Source organism: Octopus sinensis, linkage group LG1 (assembly GCF_006345805.1).
Source record: "Octopus sinensis linkage group LG1, ASM634580v1, whole genome shotgun sequence".
NCBI lineage: Eukaryota > Metazoa > Mollusca > Cephalopoda > Octopoda > Octopodidae > Octopus > Octopus sinensis.
The window spans coordinates 115,251,548-115,268,579 of NC_042997.1; the positions used below are offsets into that span (position 1 = coordinate 115,251,548).

Consider the following 17,032-nt stretch of genomic DNA (forward strand, 5'->3'; position numbering starts at 1 on the left):
ACAAAGAGAAGAGTGGTTGAATCTGATTAACTTCTGTAACGATTCATGTCTATGGAAGAATGTTACAAGCAAATGAAGCATCCCTGACTCATGGTAAAATATATTTGCAGCTCGACAAGGTACAATCAGGGTCCTTTGTAACTGCATCATAGGACTCCGGGAAAATCAGTTCGCTGCGCCCTATAATCCTGTTTCATGAAAATGATCAAACTTTAAAGCACTATCATCATCATCATCATCATCATCATCATCATCATCATCATCATCACCATCATCATCGTCGTTTAACGTCCGTTTTCCATGTTAGCATGGGTTGGACGGTTCGACCGGGGTCTGGGAAGCCAGGAGGCTGCACCAGGCTCCAGTCTGATCTGGCAGTGTTTCTACAGCTGGATGCCCTTCCTAACGCCAACCACTCCGTGAGTGTATTGGATGCTTTTTACGTGCCACCGGCACAGGTGCCAGGGGAGGCTGGCAACGGCCACGATCGGTTGGTGCTTTTTACGTGCCACTGGCACAGAAGCCATTCAAGGCGGGGCTGGCATCGGCCACGTTCGGATGGTGCTTTTTACGTGCCACCGGTATAGGTATCACAACTACAATTTCCATTTGATATTTATTTTAATTTTGATGTACTTGATTCAATAGGTCTCTCTACAGCAGGTCACTCTACGATCCAAGGTAAGCAAGCAGGTCGTTCTGCAATCCAAGGTACTTTGGATGGGCTGGGGCTATACGAAACTGGTGCAGGAAACAGCCATGAACTCACATTATTTGTCGGGTCTTTGCAGTCTCAGCATATCTCCAGAGATCTCGGTCTTTCGTCATTGCCTCTGTAAGGCCCAACGTTCGAAGGTCATGCTTGACCACCTCATCCCATGTCTTCCTGGCTCTACCTCTTCCCCGGATACCTTCAACTTTTTGGGAGTGGTACTTCTTCACACATCTATCCTCATCCATCCGCAGTACATGACCATACCAGCGTAAACGTCTCTCTTGCACACCACATCTGATGCTTCTTATGTCCAGCATTTCTCTCAGGGCACTTACACTACGTCGTGTGTGCACACTGACATTACACATCCAGCAGATCATGCTAGCTTCATTTCTTTCAAGCCTACGCATGTCCTCTGCAGTCACTACCGTGAAGCATGGCAGTTCGCACACATGCATCGTACAATCTACCGTTCACTCTGAGCGAGAGACCCTTTGTCACTAGTAGGAGTAGAAGCTTTCTAAACTTTGTCCAGGCTATTCGTATTCTAGTGGTGACACTCTCTGAGCAACCATCTCCACTATTAACTTGGTCACCTAGGGAGCGGAAACTATCAACTACTTCAAGTTTCTCCCCCTGAAGTGTGATGGAATCTGTTTTCTGAGTATCTGAGGTGTCTATTGCCCCTGTGTATCTGCCGCACATGAAAGCTATCTTCTCGGTTAATTTCCTTTGATGTTGCTGCACCTCTTATGCGTCCATAGCTTACACTGAGTACATCTTATGGAGTTTCTACCTACACCTTTTCTACAGATCGAGCAGGGCCACCTCCATGAGGGTATAGGTGATGAGTTCGCCTTTCTGCTTACTATAACTTTGGTCTTTGCTACATTTACTCTAAGGCCTTTTGATTCTAAACCTTGCTTCCACACCCGAAATTTCTTTTCTAGTTCCGGTAGTGATCCTGCTATGAAGGCCAGGTCATCAGCATAGAGGAGCTTCCAGGGGCAACCCGTCTTGAATTCCTTGTTATTGCCTGGAGGACTATGATGAATAGAAGGGGACTAAGGGCTGAACCTTGGTGGACCCCTACTTCTACCCGGAATTCTTCACTATACCCATTGCCAATCCTAACCTTACTAACGGCCTCTCTGTATAGGGCCTGTACAGCCCTTATCAACCATTCGTCAATCTCCAGTTTCCGCATTGCCCACCTGATAAGGGATTGGGGACCCTGTCAAAGGCTTTCTCCAAGTCCCCAAAAACTAAGTAGAGGGGTTTATCTTTAGCTAGGTATTTCTCCTGCAGTTGTCGAACTAGGAATATGGCATCAGTGGTGCTTCTACCCGGAACAAAACCGAACTGCATCTCATCTAAGCAGACTCTCTCCCTAATGAGATGGGTTATGACTCTCTCTGTGACTTTCTTCACCTGATCTAGCAGTTTAATAACCCTGTAGTTATTTCTATCAAGAACATAATAATAATAATAATGATAATTCAGTTTTTTTAAATAATTTCCAGGTAACTAAACACTTTTAAACATCCTATACTGGTAGAATGTGTTTATAAAACATCTTTTTCTCTTGGCTTTATTGAGAAAATTCTATAGTTTGTAAGATATTTGTTGTTTTTTTCTTCAATTTCTGCAATTTCAACCAATCAATGACGTCTATTGAGGTGAAAACATTCTGTGCCGTATGAATATGTCCCTCGTTTAAGAAACAGATTGAGTTTATTTACATTTGTGAAGAAAAAAAGATACCCTTCCCCCCACCCCTAACCCTAAAACAGATTGAAATGCAGTAGATCGATACTAAGGTCATAATTATGGGTGACAATTTCATATGACACCGCTAGAAAAAACTGCCGTTCAAACCGAAAAGATCCTAAAATTCAGATAGTTAAGCAGGAATCAACATATTTGATACAGAGAAAACCATCAAATTAGAAATATTACTGCAGTTTAAACTAAGTATTATATAATCGTTAAGACAAATAGGGGAGACAACCTTGGGTGTTTTTCGCTCTTATTACAACTCCGCAGTGAAGCAGAGACTTCATACTTGCTGAAGTCGTGTTAAGGGATTCCATCAACACCGCGCTATCAAGAGAGTTCATATGTGGTCGCTTCCATTGCTAGAAATAGCACCCAAGCCCCTTTTCTAGCCCCAACGCGTGTTGTTAGAGAAGGATGTTCTATGTGGTTGATATTCTTGCTAGAAATAACAGCCAAATTTACCTTAGTCACATTGTACGGATTAAAAAGAAAAACAGGGTTGGTTAAGTCATTCGATACTGTGGTCCTCCTATGTACTCATTATTAGGAAATGTCAGGATGGTTATGACCGAAGCGCCTATTCAAAATCACGGTGGTTTCCACCGTGATTTTGTATATCTAGGAATATATTAGCTGTGTCTTTTCTCTTTTAAGATAGTAAGATGTACGGCAATTTGGCTGCTATTTCTAGCTGCTCAAACGACCATGTAGAGGTTTTCCCTGTGGTTGAAGGTGGTCACATAATCAGTTAGAAATAACAGCCGAATAACTTCCCAACGTTGTTGGAAAAAAGGACTCTTGACAATGGAGTGTAAACTGAAAAAGAAAAAAAAAAGAGGGAGATGGTCAAGGCAAGAACGCCACTGTTCATCAGTATCCGTATTGTATAAGAAGTACCACAAGCAGGTTCCACCTCTACAAGCAAATTCCATAATCTTTCAAAACTTTTCATAAAAGAATGCTCGGATCCCCATCATTTGAGGGAAAAAATTGGAAAATTCCCCGTCAAAACAGAAATTCTAACTTATGCGGACATCCTGATCCGAAACCCCGCCGTTCCACTACAAACAGACTCCACCAACTAATACAGTCGCCAATACCTATTTCCTTATTACCCACAAGGGGCTAAACATGGGACAAACAAGGACATAGGTATTAAGTCGATTACATCGATCCCAGTGCGTAACTGGTACTTAATTTATCGACCCCGAAAGGATGAAAAGCAAAGTCGACCTCGGCGGAATTTGAACTCAGAACGTAGCGGCAGACGAAATACCTATTTCTTTACTACCCACAAGGGGCTAAACACAGAGAGTACAAACAAGGACAGACAAATGGATTAAGTCGATTATATCGACCCCAGTGCGTAACTGGTACTTATTTAATCGAACCCGAAAGGATGAAAGGCAAAGTTGACCTCGGCGGAATTTGAACTCAGAACGTAGCGGCAGACGAAATACGGCTACGCATTTCGCCCGGCGTGCCAACGATTCTGCCAGCTCCTTACCTTCGCGAATACAAGCAAAATCCACCACCACTACTACTACTACCACCGATACAAGCAGGAATTCATAAAGGTCACCGTAAAGGATTGTGGGAAATTTTTCGCGCCAAATCAATTTCACGTACAAAGTTTGTGTCTTCGCGCGACCCGAAAACTTGTGACTGTTCTGAAAGAGAAGGTGAAAATATTTTTACATTAACGCTTAATATAATTAACGAAAAACCATTAATGTAAAATAAATAACTTTTTATATGAATATGATTATTAATTGTTCGTTATGAAAATTAAAAGCTTTGCTTTATTAATGCATTTTAAAAATCGCAGTGATGTATTGTGTACAAACTTTTTCTTTTCATTTCTAAATATATTTCAGTGGTATTCCTTTTTATTTTGATGTATTGACGATGCTATTAACTTGTTTAAATATCTAAAGGAATTTTATGATTTGTGTGTACTGTTAATGAATTAACCTGGAGATAATTGAGTATTTTTTCTTTAGCGAAATGTTTTCGATTTTTTTGTATGATGTGTCTAAACAAAATATTTCATTATGAAACTATTTTCATTGTAAAGTTTTAAATGTAAATCTTTTGCTAGCGAGAAACTCTGCTTTTTAGACTCCCTACTTGTCTGAATAATTGAATTTGAAATCCTTTACATGGGATGGTATATTAATATAAATAAATACTTCCATAAATATACCTACGTACATACTGTTCACTCATTGATTGTTTGAAAAGTTCGTAGATACAAAAAAAATCTCTTCTTAAAAATATACTTAATTAATATTTTAGAAAATGAATGGACAGAAATAAATTTCGTAATTTCTATCGAAACTTCTAAATGTCTTTGGCAGAATCGTTTGCAAAGTGAACAAAATCTTTATCGACACTTCTTCCGGCTTCAGATTCCTCCGAGGTCGACTTTACCGTCTTTCATTCTTGTGAATATAAGGACCAGTTGAGCACTGGGGTCGATGCAATCGCTCACCCTTCCAGATTTTCAGACGTCTTGCTTATAGTAGAAAGCATTGTTATTGCTATTTGATTCTTCGAGTATCGATAAAGTATTAATTCCTGGGGTCGATGACACCGTCTAAAAAAACTTCCTTCAAATATGCTGACCATTATACCTAAATCAGAAACCATTATTATTATTGCTGTTAGTTTTCGTGCAAGATAAATAGAATAATTAATTCTGATCTGATGAAAATTACGGAGGCGGGTGGAGAAAGCAAAATTGGTAACTAAGGCAAAATGAGTAATTCCTGATATCTGACCACAGTGAAGCTCGTCTAATATAAGCCCAAATCAGTTGAGCAAATCCTATTGATTACAGGCATTCCAACCATAACCATCCAGTATTTTATATATATATATATCAGAGACTATATTATATGCATTACTTTGTTTTTTTAAGATGATAGGGTGTGATTTGAGGAAGATTTGGCTGCTATTTCTAGGTTGAGTAATTATATAAGGAATACCAAGCTGGTTTCTCCTTTTAAGTGCCTATCAATAGCTATACGTCTTCAGCGATGTGGAGGCTTTAATTCTCCAAATTAAAATTTGAAAGACTCATACACATCAGTATCCATCCTTAGACAGAAAGTTCAGAAATTTAAAATATCGACGTCAAATTGAAAGAAGATCATGGGAAAATGCCACATGATATGAAATTTACGAAATTCTGCTAAATCTAAAAACTCAACATAGAATATTCTCTATGGTTTTCAAATCCCAGTTCTCTTAATTTAAAGAAGTGCCGATCTCTAACTGTGGAGGGAACCTGTGGAAGAGGTAGACCCAGGAAGAGATGGGACGAAGTGGTAAAGCATGAAATTGAACACTGGGTCTCACAGAGGCAATGACTTGTGACTGAGACCTTTAGCAATATGTTGTACTTGAGAAAACCTTTCAAACCAAGTGAAATTGTAGTCATGGCAGATGTTGGTGTCGTAATTGGCACCCATGCTGACATGTAAAGAGCTGTGTTTGAGCACTGGGCCTCACAGAGGCAAAGTGGCTGAGTTCCTTATGAGTGTTGGGCCTCACAAAGGCAATGACCAAGACCTTTGGCATTATGTTGTGTTTGAGAAGACCCATGAAACTGAGCAAAATCGCAGTTATTGCAGATACTGGTTTCACGCAAGTGGCACCCATGCTGGTAGCACATAAAAACACCCATTACACTTTCGGAGTGGTTGGCATTAGGAAGGGCATCCAGCTGTAGAAAACCACGCCAAATCAGTCTAGTGCAAACTTCCAGCATGCCAGTCCTGGTCAAACCGTCTGACCCATGCCAACATGGACAACAGACATTAAATGATGATGATGACTCATTGGATAATGTAGTAATGGATATACATAAAAAAAATGTGATGGTCATAGTTGGAAATCTGTAGATTATAGAACTTATGTGTGGCTAAACAACGTCAGAGAAGAAAATGTTAAATAACTTTCTCCTTTTAGCAAGGATACACCCTCAGACCCCTTCACCACTATCTTTATTTTTCCAACTGGAGGTAGCCATATATCTCCTCTACAGCAAGACATGTTTATATTCCTCTCATCATCATCATTTAATGTCTATTTTCCATGCTGGCATGGGTTGGATGGTTTGACTGAAAACTGGTATGATGGAGAACTGCACCAGGTTCCAATCTGATTTGGCATGGTTTTCTGCGGTTGGAGCCCTTCCTAATGCCAACCACTCTAGAGTCTAGCTGGTGCTTTATACATGCCACTTAGGTAACACCAGCATTGGCCACGACTACAATCTTACTTGGCTTTACAGGTCTTCTCAAGCATGGCATATCACCAAAGGTCTCAGTCACCGGTACACAAGGACATAATCCCCCCACAGTCAATATCCCCCAGGATATTCTTTCTTTGCAATAAAAATGTGAAATTTTATAAAAAGAAATTTTAAATATTTACTAGTTGATATTTGTACACAGGGCATTTTATCCTAATACCCAGTCACCAGTCACTGCCTCCATGAGGCTCAATGTTCAAACGGTGCCTTTTATTTACATTTGACGGATATTTGTCCTCATCTTGTTAACGTTTTGGCTGATATATCCTCCAAGTGTCTTGGGGAAATTTTGAACCTGGGTTCTCATTCCTAAGGCATTTTTCGATATTATTATTATTATGCCCACTGGCATATGTTGTAGTGGTTAAGAGCGCGGGTTACTAACCCCAAGATTCTGAGTTCGATTCCAGGCAGTGACCTGAATAATAATAATGATAATCATAACATCGAAAAATACGTTAGAAATGAGAACCCAGGGTCGAAATTTCCCCAAGACACCTGATGAAAGCTGGAGGGTATATCAGCCAAAATGTTATGTTAACAACAAACCAGATGAGGACAAAAATCGTCAAATGTAAATAATGTACATAATTCCTCATCTCTTAAATATAGAACTGGTGCCTTTTATGTCCCACCGGCATGGGTGCCAATTACACGACACTGGCATCAGTCAAAACTATGATTTAACTTGGCTTGACAGGTCTTCTCAAGCACAGCGTTTTGCCCAACGTTCGAAGGGTGTTTTTTATGAGGCACCTGGTATAAAGCTACATCCCTCAAAACTGTCCCCTTGGTTGTGGGTCTTGTTTAGCGAAATACTCGACAGCTTCACTTGGTGCTACATAAAAAGCATCTGGTACACTGTAAATTGGTTGGCGTTAGGAAGGGCATGCCAGGTCAGGCCGGAGTCTAGTTCAACCCCCTCAGCTTGCCAACTCGGGGTCAAACCGTCCAACCCATGCCAGCATGGACAACGAATGCTAAATGATGATTTTTATAAGAGTGTTATGATTGTGTATCTTTTTTCTTCTCTTTCAGATGAAGGTTGTGACCCCAGAAATCTCTTGGCATGAACGTGACCCTGTTTATTCAGTTGATTTCCAGCCAGGGAATCACGCAATCCAACGTTTGGCCACTGCTGGAGTGGATAAATTTGTCAGGGTAAGTGATTTGCAGTATATTTGTCTATATAATCATCTCACATGTTTAAATCCTTTCGATGCCATATTTCTGTTGAAATGCTCTGCCTTTGTTTTAAATAATTTTGAAAATAATAATAAAGAATTTAGTGAAATAGCCTTTCTCATTGTGAAGCAGGGGTTTCAGACATAAATTCATCATCATCATCATTATCATCGTTTAACATCTGCTTTCCATGCTGTTGTTGTTAAACAACAAGACGGGTAAGGGTGATTAGGTGATGGTCTAGGGCTTAAGGGCGGGAGACTCCAGACCTTGGAAAAAAAAAACTTTGGTCGTCTTGTTGTAGTCAAGGGCTCTTTGTTGACACCCGACACCACTGGGAGGTGGCCCTTGAAGTCGCTGTAAATGGAGATCTCCAGGTCCAAATTCTTGAATGGTTACTTTCCATGCTGGCATGGATTGGACGGTTTTGACTGAGGACTGGCAAGCCAGGAGGCCGCACCAGGCTCCAGTCTGATCTTGCAAGGTTTCTACTTTTACAGCTGGGTGCCCTTCCTTATGCCTACAACTCCGAGATTGTAGTGGGTGCTTGTTTTACATTCCACCAGTACAGGGGCCAGTCAGGTGGCACTGGCATTGACCATGCTTGGATGGTGCTTTTTGCGTGCCACCGGCACAGGGGCCAGTCAGGTGGCACTGGCATGAAATTTTCATGAGAGATTTAAATTTAAATTACTTTAACTCAAACTGACCATATCAGGCCTAAAACTCTTTATGTTGAAACTGGCCAGATCCGGCTTCTCACACCTGCCCTACAATGTCATTCTAAAACTAAACAATCACATCATCGAAATCTCTAAACTACAAGATAATGCATGATTAATTCAAGACAATATTATCACCATCATCATTTAACGTACGTCTTCCATGCTGTCATGGGTTGGATGGTTTGACTGAGGACTGGCAAGCCAGGGGGCTGCAACAGGCTCCAATCTGATCTGGCTATGTTTCTACAGCTGGATACCCTTCCTAATGCCAACCGCTCAGATTGTAGTGGGTGCTTTTTACGTACCACTGGCACGTGAGCCAGTTAGGTGGCACTGGCATTGGTCATGTTTGGCTGGTGCTTTTTATGTGCCACCAGCACAGGAACCAGTTGGGGGCTGGCAGAATAAGCTGAATGCTAAAAGGTTAAAACAAAAAGTTTTGATTGGAGAGTCAAGAGCGATATCAGCTGGGTTGGGACAAAAATGTTGATAATTCTGGTGAGGAATCAATGCTAATTGATCAGTATTCTAAATTAAGGGTGATTGATCAGTTATATGTCATTTATATTATTTCTGCAGCCAAGTAAAATAGGAATCCTATGGGTCCATAGCTTGAAAAATGGTTAAGAACCATTTGTCTGCAGGAAGCATTGACATTATTCTGTTCAGTAGACCATGGCTGTTCCCATACATCACCTGTGTGTGTGAAGGTAGAAATTATATTCTACAATAGGGTCAGGGGGTCACCAGTTGATCAGGGTACACCAAAAGCCAAGCAATGGGGTAAACAGAAACAACAACGCTGACTGACTGGTTGCCAGTGGCACGTAAAAAGCACCATTCGAGCATGGTTGTTGCCAGTACCACCTGACTGGGCCTCATGCTGGTGGCATGTAAAAAGCACCCACTACACTCTCGGAGTGGTTGGTGTTAGGAAGGGCACCCAGCTGTAGAAACTCTGCCAGATCAGATTGGAACCCGGTGCAGCCTTCTGGCTTGCCAGCCCTCAGTCAAACCATCCAACACATGCCAGCATGGAAAACAGATGTTAAATGATGACGACGATGATGATGAATATAATTCTGATTTCTGTTGAGATGCTCTGGGTTTCTTTCAGTTACTTTAAATATAACAAAGTATTTTGTAAAATAACTTAGTTATCATTAAGCTAGAGTTAGGAACATAAATTGTGACTAAGATTTGGTGGAAGATTTTAATTCAAAACTTATGAAAACATGACATTTGTACTCAGTGACAGAGCCGGTTTCAGCTGGGTTGGTAGCGAAAGGGTTAAAGAGTTTGAGCTTAAACTATATTTCTTCGTATAAAACCATAATTCGTGTTGTTCTATATTTAAGAGATGAGGAATTCTGTACATTATTTACGTTATTTACATTGGGAAGATATGTGTCTTCATCTTGTTTGTTGTTACTACAACGATTCGGCTGATTTACTCTCCAGCCTTCATCAGGTGTCCTGGTAGCATTTTGAACCCATCTCTGTGTTCTCATTCCTAAGGTATTATTTTTGCTGATATTATTATTGTTTATTCAAGGCACTGCTGGAATTGAACTCTCAATCTTGGGGTTAGTAGCCTGTGCTCTTAACCATTACACTATATGCCCGTGGGCAGATAGGAATGTGAACCCAGGGTTAGGTTCAAAATGCTACCAGGACAGCTGATGAAGGCTGGAGAGTAAATCAGCTGAAATGTTGTGGCAACACCAAACAAGATGAGGACAAATATCCATCCAGTGTAAATAATGTACATAATTTTTGTTGTTTTCTTTCTTTCAGATTTGGCAAGTGAAGGTTGACAATTCTTCAAAGGCTGCCATAGAATTCTTATCTAATCTTAAAAGACACACAAAATCGGTGAATGTTGTTCGTTTTTCCCCGGATGGTAAGTTTTTAAAACTAGTTTCTTTTGTATTCTGGAGTGTAATGTCATTTGGAATTGAAAATAATCTTTGATTCCTTATGAAAAAGAGTAAAGAGTAAAGCCCTCAATTTGTTATATTTGTGCTTCATATTGTTTAATTAGTGCAATTTCTAAAACATGGTTAACTCTTTAATATTTCTTCTTTCAGGTGAATTGATGGCTTCAGGTGGAGATGGTAAGAACCATTTACCATTTTGCTTTGATGGAAGAAAGATACTGGAATATTTGCTAGTATGAAGTTGCTAGCTTTTTTTGAAGCTTAGGCGTTCCTAACCACATGGTTTGGCACCTTGGGCAAGTGTCTTCTATAGCCCTAGGTTTACCAAAGCCTTGTAAGTGGATTTGGTAGATGGAAACTGAAAGAAGCCTATTGTGTGTGTGTGTGTGCGTGAGAGAAAGAGTATGTATGTTTGTATCTACTTGTTTTAAAACGTGTGATTGTTGTAAATTTGCTTTTCAGCCAAGGTCCATACGATTGTAGGGTAAAAGCGAAAAAGGAAGTTGCAGTTTCGCCTTGCTAGCGAGGCTAGAAGTTATGTAAAATGTAAAGATTTAAGGAAAAGGAATCCACGGTTTCATCTTGCAGTGGGAGCAAGATGGCCGTCTCCTTTATATTGTAATTTTATTCATTTCACATCCATCCTTTCATGTGTTTTTTGTTTCTGTTGTCTTTGTATGTCCCCTCTGTAATTAGGCCTTGTGCCTGTAATAAAGAATTGAGCTATCAAACCATGCTACTCCAGACTGATGATGAGCAATGACTATGAAACTAGTCTGTGGGTGCTGGGTGGAGGTACTTATCTCCACTTTCAAAACCTAAAGACACAGGAAATGTTGTTTCCTAGGGCTAAATAACAGTAGCATTCTTCTCTTTCATGGGACTGTCACATTAAGTTGACAACATATCACTTTAGATATGAACCCTTTAACATTTAAACTGGCCATATCCAGCCAAAATAGTCTCCCTGTTTTATGTTCAAACTGGCCAGGTCCAGTCTCTCACACCTACCCTACAATATCATTCTAAAAATAAACAATCACATCATTGGAATCTCAAACCTATGAGAAAATGCATGATTAATTTTTTTTTTATGTGAAAAAAATGAGGATTTAACAGATAATCTGAATGCTAACGAGTTAAACCGATGTTGGTAATAATTTACATAGAATAAACATGTTAATTTACGTTGTTTACATTATTTATATTTCATGGATATTTGTTCTCATCTTGTTTGTTGTTAACATAACATTTTGGCTGATATACCCTTCAGCCTTCATCAGGTGTCTTGGGGAAATTTCGAACCTGGGTTCTCATTCCTAAGGTATTTTTCGATGCTATTATTATTCAGTTCACTGCTTGGAATCGAACTTGGAATTTTGGGGTTAGTAGCCCGCACTCTTAACCACTATAAGCCTTAAAAATTCATTCCATAATTGCCCATGGGTATATGGTGTAGTGGTTAAGAGTGTGGGCTACTAACTCCAAGATTCTGAGTTCGATTCCAGGCAGTGACCTGAATAATAATAATAATAATGATAATATCGAAAAATACCTTAGGAATGAGAACCTAGGTTCAAAATTTCCCCATGACACCTGATGAAGGCTTGGAGGGTATATCAGCTGAAACATGTTAACAACAAACAAGATGAGGACAAATATCCATCAAATGTGAATAATGTAAATAATATACATAATTCCTCATCTCTTAACTAACCCATGGGCATATGGTGTAGTGGTTAAGAGTGCAGGCTACTAACCCCAAGATTCTGAGTTCGATTCCAGGCAGTGACCTGAATAATAATGATAATTATAATAATAATAATGATATCGAAAAATACCTTAGGAATGAGAACTCAGGTTCGAAATTTCCCCAAGACACTTGATTAAGGCTGGAGGGTATATCTGCTGAAACGTGTTAACAACAAACAAGATGAGGACAAATATCCATCAATTGTAAATAATATACATAATTCCTCATCTGAAATATAAAACTCAAACATGTTAATGTTCTTGTTATCTCTTCTGGGGAGTTAACAGATGGTTTTCTTTTCATAGTATTGTGTTGTAACCATGACAACAGCACTTTGTCCTCAGTGACCTGTTTTCCATCCAGCAGTAAATTATAGAGATATTGACTTGCTAATGGTGTGTGTACTTAGCAATAATGCTGGCCTCAAATCTTTTGTTGGAGTATTTCTCTTGAAAGACAATGCCTTTGTTCTTTATTACTTTTGGAAATAATGAAGAATTTGCTGAAATAACTTTGTCATTGTTAAGATGATGTTTGGAATATATATTAACATCATCATCGTCATTTAACGTCCGCTTTCCATGCTGGCATGGATTGGACGGTTTGACTGAGGACCGGCAAGCCAAAAGGCTGCACCAGGCTTCAGTCTGATCTGGCAATGTTTCTACAACTGGATGTCCTTCCTAATGCCAACTACTCCGAGAGTGTAGTGGGTGGTTTTTAAGTTCCACTGGTACAAGGGCCAGTCAGGTGGCACTGGCATCGACCACGTTCAAATGGTGCTTTTTAAGTGCCAACAGCATGGGAGCCAGTCAGGCGGAACTGGCAATGATTACACTTGAATGGTGCATTTTACATGCCACCAGCACAGGACCAGTTAGCCGGCATCGACCACACTTGAATGGTGCTTTTTATGTACTACCAGCACGGAAACCAATCAAGCAAAACTGGCAATGATTATGCTCGAATGGTGCTTTTTACATGCCGCCGGCACTGGTATCGACCACGCTTAAATCGTGCTTTTTATGTGCCACCAGCACGGGAGCCAATCAGGCGGAACTGGTAATGATCATGCTCAAATGGTGCTTTTTACATACCACTGGCATGAGCATCGACCACACTTGAATGGTGCTTTTTATGTACCACCAGAACAGGAGCCAGTCAGGCAGCACTAGTAATGATCATGCTCAAATGGTGCTTTTTATGTACCGGTGGCCCTGGCAAGTCAGGCGGCACTGGCAGTGAATTTTTAATAGGTTTTTACTTAAATCACTTTAACCCTTTTGTTCAGATATATTTCCTTTGTTACAATTAGTGTTCAGAACAATGAAGAATTTAGTAAACTCACTTTGTCAATTAGTTATCTGATGTTTAGAACATACATCAAGGCTTTAGTTTAGATCACTTTAACCTCTTGATACCATCTGCCTGCAGTACCCTGGTAATATGATATAAACTTGTTTTCAGGTGGTGCCTTGTAAAAAGTGCTGGTGTCATGTAAAAAGCCCTCCTTTCGAGTGTTGGGCCTCACAGAGGCAATGACTGACACCTTTGGCATTGTCATGTTTGAGAAGGAGACCCATCAGGCTGAGCAAAATCGTAGTTGTGGCAGATACCGGTGTCACGTAAGTGGCACATAAAAGCACCCATTACACTCTTGGAGTGGTTGGTGTTAGGAAGAGCATCCAGCTGTAGGAAACCATGCCAAATCGGACTGGCGTCTGGTGCAGCCTTCCAGCCCAATCAAACCATCCAACCCATGCCAGCATGGACAACGGATGTTAAATGATGATGATGATGTAAGAGGTGTCACCTTGTATGGAAGGTCAAAATTTCATCCATGTTTTAAAGTTAAAAACACATTGAAAAAGTATGGAAACCTATTACCTTCTTTGGTTTATCCTAATATTTTTACTTGTTTCAGTCATTAAACTGTGGCCATGCTGAGGCACTGCCTTAAAGAATTGATACCAGTACTTATTTTTTATTTTTTAAGCCTGGTACATATTTTATTGGTGTATTTTGCCAAACTGCTAAGTTATGGGGGACATAAACACACCAATACCAGTTGTCAAACGGTGGTGGGGGCAACAAAGACACACACACGCACACGTATATATGACAGGTTTCCATCTACCAAATCCACTTACAAGGCTTTGGTCAGCTCAAGGGTATAGCAGAAGACAATTGGCCAAAGTGCCATGCACTGGGACTGAACCTGCAACCATGTGGTTGGGAAGCAAGCTTCTTACCACACAACCACATATATATATTTGTGTATTCTATTGAATTTTTTCCTGTTTTGCAGATGCTTTCGTCATTCTATGGAAGATGGGTGATACACTTTCTGCAAATGTTGGAAACATATTCCAGGAAGAAGAAGAAGACAATAAGGAGACTTGGCTTCTACATAAGGTTTTAAGGTGAGTAAATAAAAAAACGGGTTAATAGTCCCTTGTTTTGTGATTGATGTCTCCTGATTAAAGATTTAGGAGTTCACTGCTGGCAGAGCTCAAGAAAAGGTCTAGGTGAGGGATGAGGTGAAGAAACATGCCCTTTGAATGTTGGGCCTCATGGAGGCAGCAACAAGTGACCAAGACCTTTGGCAATATGCTGTACTTGAAGGGCGGCGAGCTGGAAGAAATGTTAGCTTGCCAGGCAAAATGCTAAGTGGTATTTCATCTGTCTTTACGTTCTAAGTTCAAATTCCGTCGAGGTCAACTTTGCTTTTCATCCTTACGGGGTCGGTAAATTAAGTACCACTTGCATACTGGGGTTGATTTAATTGTCTGGTCCCTCCTGCATAATTTCGGGCCTTGTACCTAGAGAAGAAAAGAATAATGATAGAAATAGGGCAGCAAGCTGGCGGAAACATTAGCATGCCAGGCGAAATGCTTTGCGGTATTTCTTCTGTCTTTACGTTCTGTGTTCAAATTCCGCCAAGGTCGGCTTTGCCTTTCATCCTTTCGGAGTCGATTAAATAAGTACCAGTCATGCACTGGGGTCGATATAATCAGCTTAATCCGTTTGTCTGTCCTTGTTTGTCCTCTCTATGTTTAGCCCCCTGTGGGTAGTAAAGAAATAGGTATTTCATCTGTCTTTATGTTCTGAGTTCAAATTCCGCTGAGGTCGACTTTGCTTTTCATCCTTTCAGGGTTGATAAATTAAGTACCAGTTGTATACTGGGTTGATTTAATTGACTGGCCCCTCCTGCAAAATTTTGGGCCTTGTGCCTAGTGTATAGAAGAATATGCTGTGCATGAGAAGACTTGTCAAACCAAGTGAAACTGTAGTTGTGGCCATTGACAGTGTTACGTAAACGGCACCCATGCTGGTGGCGTGTAAAATGCACTTGTTACACTCTTGGAAGGGCATCCAGTCATAGAAGCCATGCCAAATTAGACTGGAGCTTGGTGCAGCTCTCCAGCTAACCAGTCCCGCTCAAACCGTCCAACCCATGCCAGCATGGAGAATGGATGTTTGACGACGACGACGGTATATATACACACACACACCAGGCACTTATTTATGTATAAACCTCACTATCTGTGACATTATTTGTTTTCAGACCCTGGCACCCTCAATTATCTCTCATCTGTCGTCATTTAATGTGCATTTTTCCATGCTTGCATGGGTCAGATGGAATTTAAGGCAAGATTCCCTTCCCGTTGCCAAACCTTACCTCTTTCTAAGCAAAGTAATACTTCCCTATGGCTAGACAAGTTTCCATAGAATATTGGAAATGACCTGCCTTGCCTTACTAATTGTTACCTACCTACCTGTGTTGCTTTACTGGCACTTGTGCTCGTGGCACGTAAAAAAACATTTGAGCGAGGTCCTTGCCAGTGCCACTGGACTGGCTCCCGTGCTGGTGGCACATAAAAAGCACCATTTGAGCGTGACCGCTGCCAGTACCACCTGACTGGCCCTCATGCTGGTGGCACGTAAAAGCACCCACTACACTCTCAGAGTGGTTGGCATTAGGAAGGGCATCCAGCTGTAGAAATTCTGCCAGATCAAGATTGGAGCCTGGTGCAGCCAACTGGTTCGCCAGACCTCAGTGAAATCGTCTAACCCATGCGAACATGGAAAGTGGTCATTGAACGATGATGATGATATGACAGTGACACTCATTTACAATTAAAATCTGATGTTAAGACAGAGACACACACACAAATGTACAGACACATGTAGCACATGATGGGCTTCATTGTTTATGAAGTGTTATTGTTCACGGAGTGTTAACATTCATCTGCCCATGTTCAGTGTTAACATTGTTCATTGACCAGTGTTTATGGAATGTTAAAGCCATTCATTTGCTAATGTTCACTGTTGTTAAACACAGATTTTTTTCATTTATCGATGTTAAGCATAAGGACCAACAAATATTGTCTTTCATTTTTCAGGGGTCATCTTGAAGATATCTATGATTTGTGTTGGTCAGCTGACAGCCGTTTCATTGTGACAGGGTCTGTCGATAACAGTGCTATTATCTGGGATATAACCAAAGGTAGGAACCAACTTTTATCTCCCTTTCACCCACCCCTTATCTCTATGGCAACCTCATTCTTTTCTTAACCTCATTAACAGTACTAATGAGCATTTGGTCAATGA

At 40.5% G+C, this 17,032-nt stretch overlaps 1 protein-coding gene across 1 annotated transcript in view; it reads left to right on the top strand.

Annotated features, from left to right (window-relative positions):
• Nucleotides 1-3,966: 3,966 nt before the first annotated feature.
• LOC115214065 (chromatin assembly factor 1 subunit B) overlaps nt 3,967-17,032 on the top strand; it is a 42,832-nt gene continuing 29,766 nt past the window's right edge. The window contains exons 1-6 of the mRNA XM_029783110.2: nt 3,967-4,176; nt 7,854-7,976; nt 10,523-10,628; nt 10,816-10,842; nt 14,727-14,841; nt 16,825-16,928. Coding sequence (XP_029638970.1) covers nt 7,854-7,976; nt 10,523-10,628; nt 10,816-10,842; nt 14,727-14,841; nt 16,825-16,928 — 475 coding nt within the window. The 5' untranslated portion in view covers nt 3,967-4,176. The remainder of the gene's footprint in view (nt 4,177-7,853; nt 7,977-10,522; nt 10,629-10,815; nt 10,843-14,726; nt 14,842-16,824; nt 16,929-17,032) is intronic.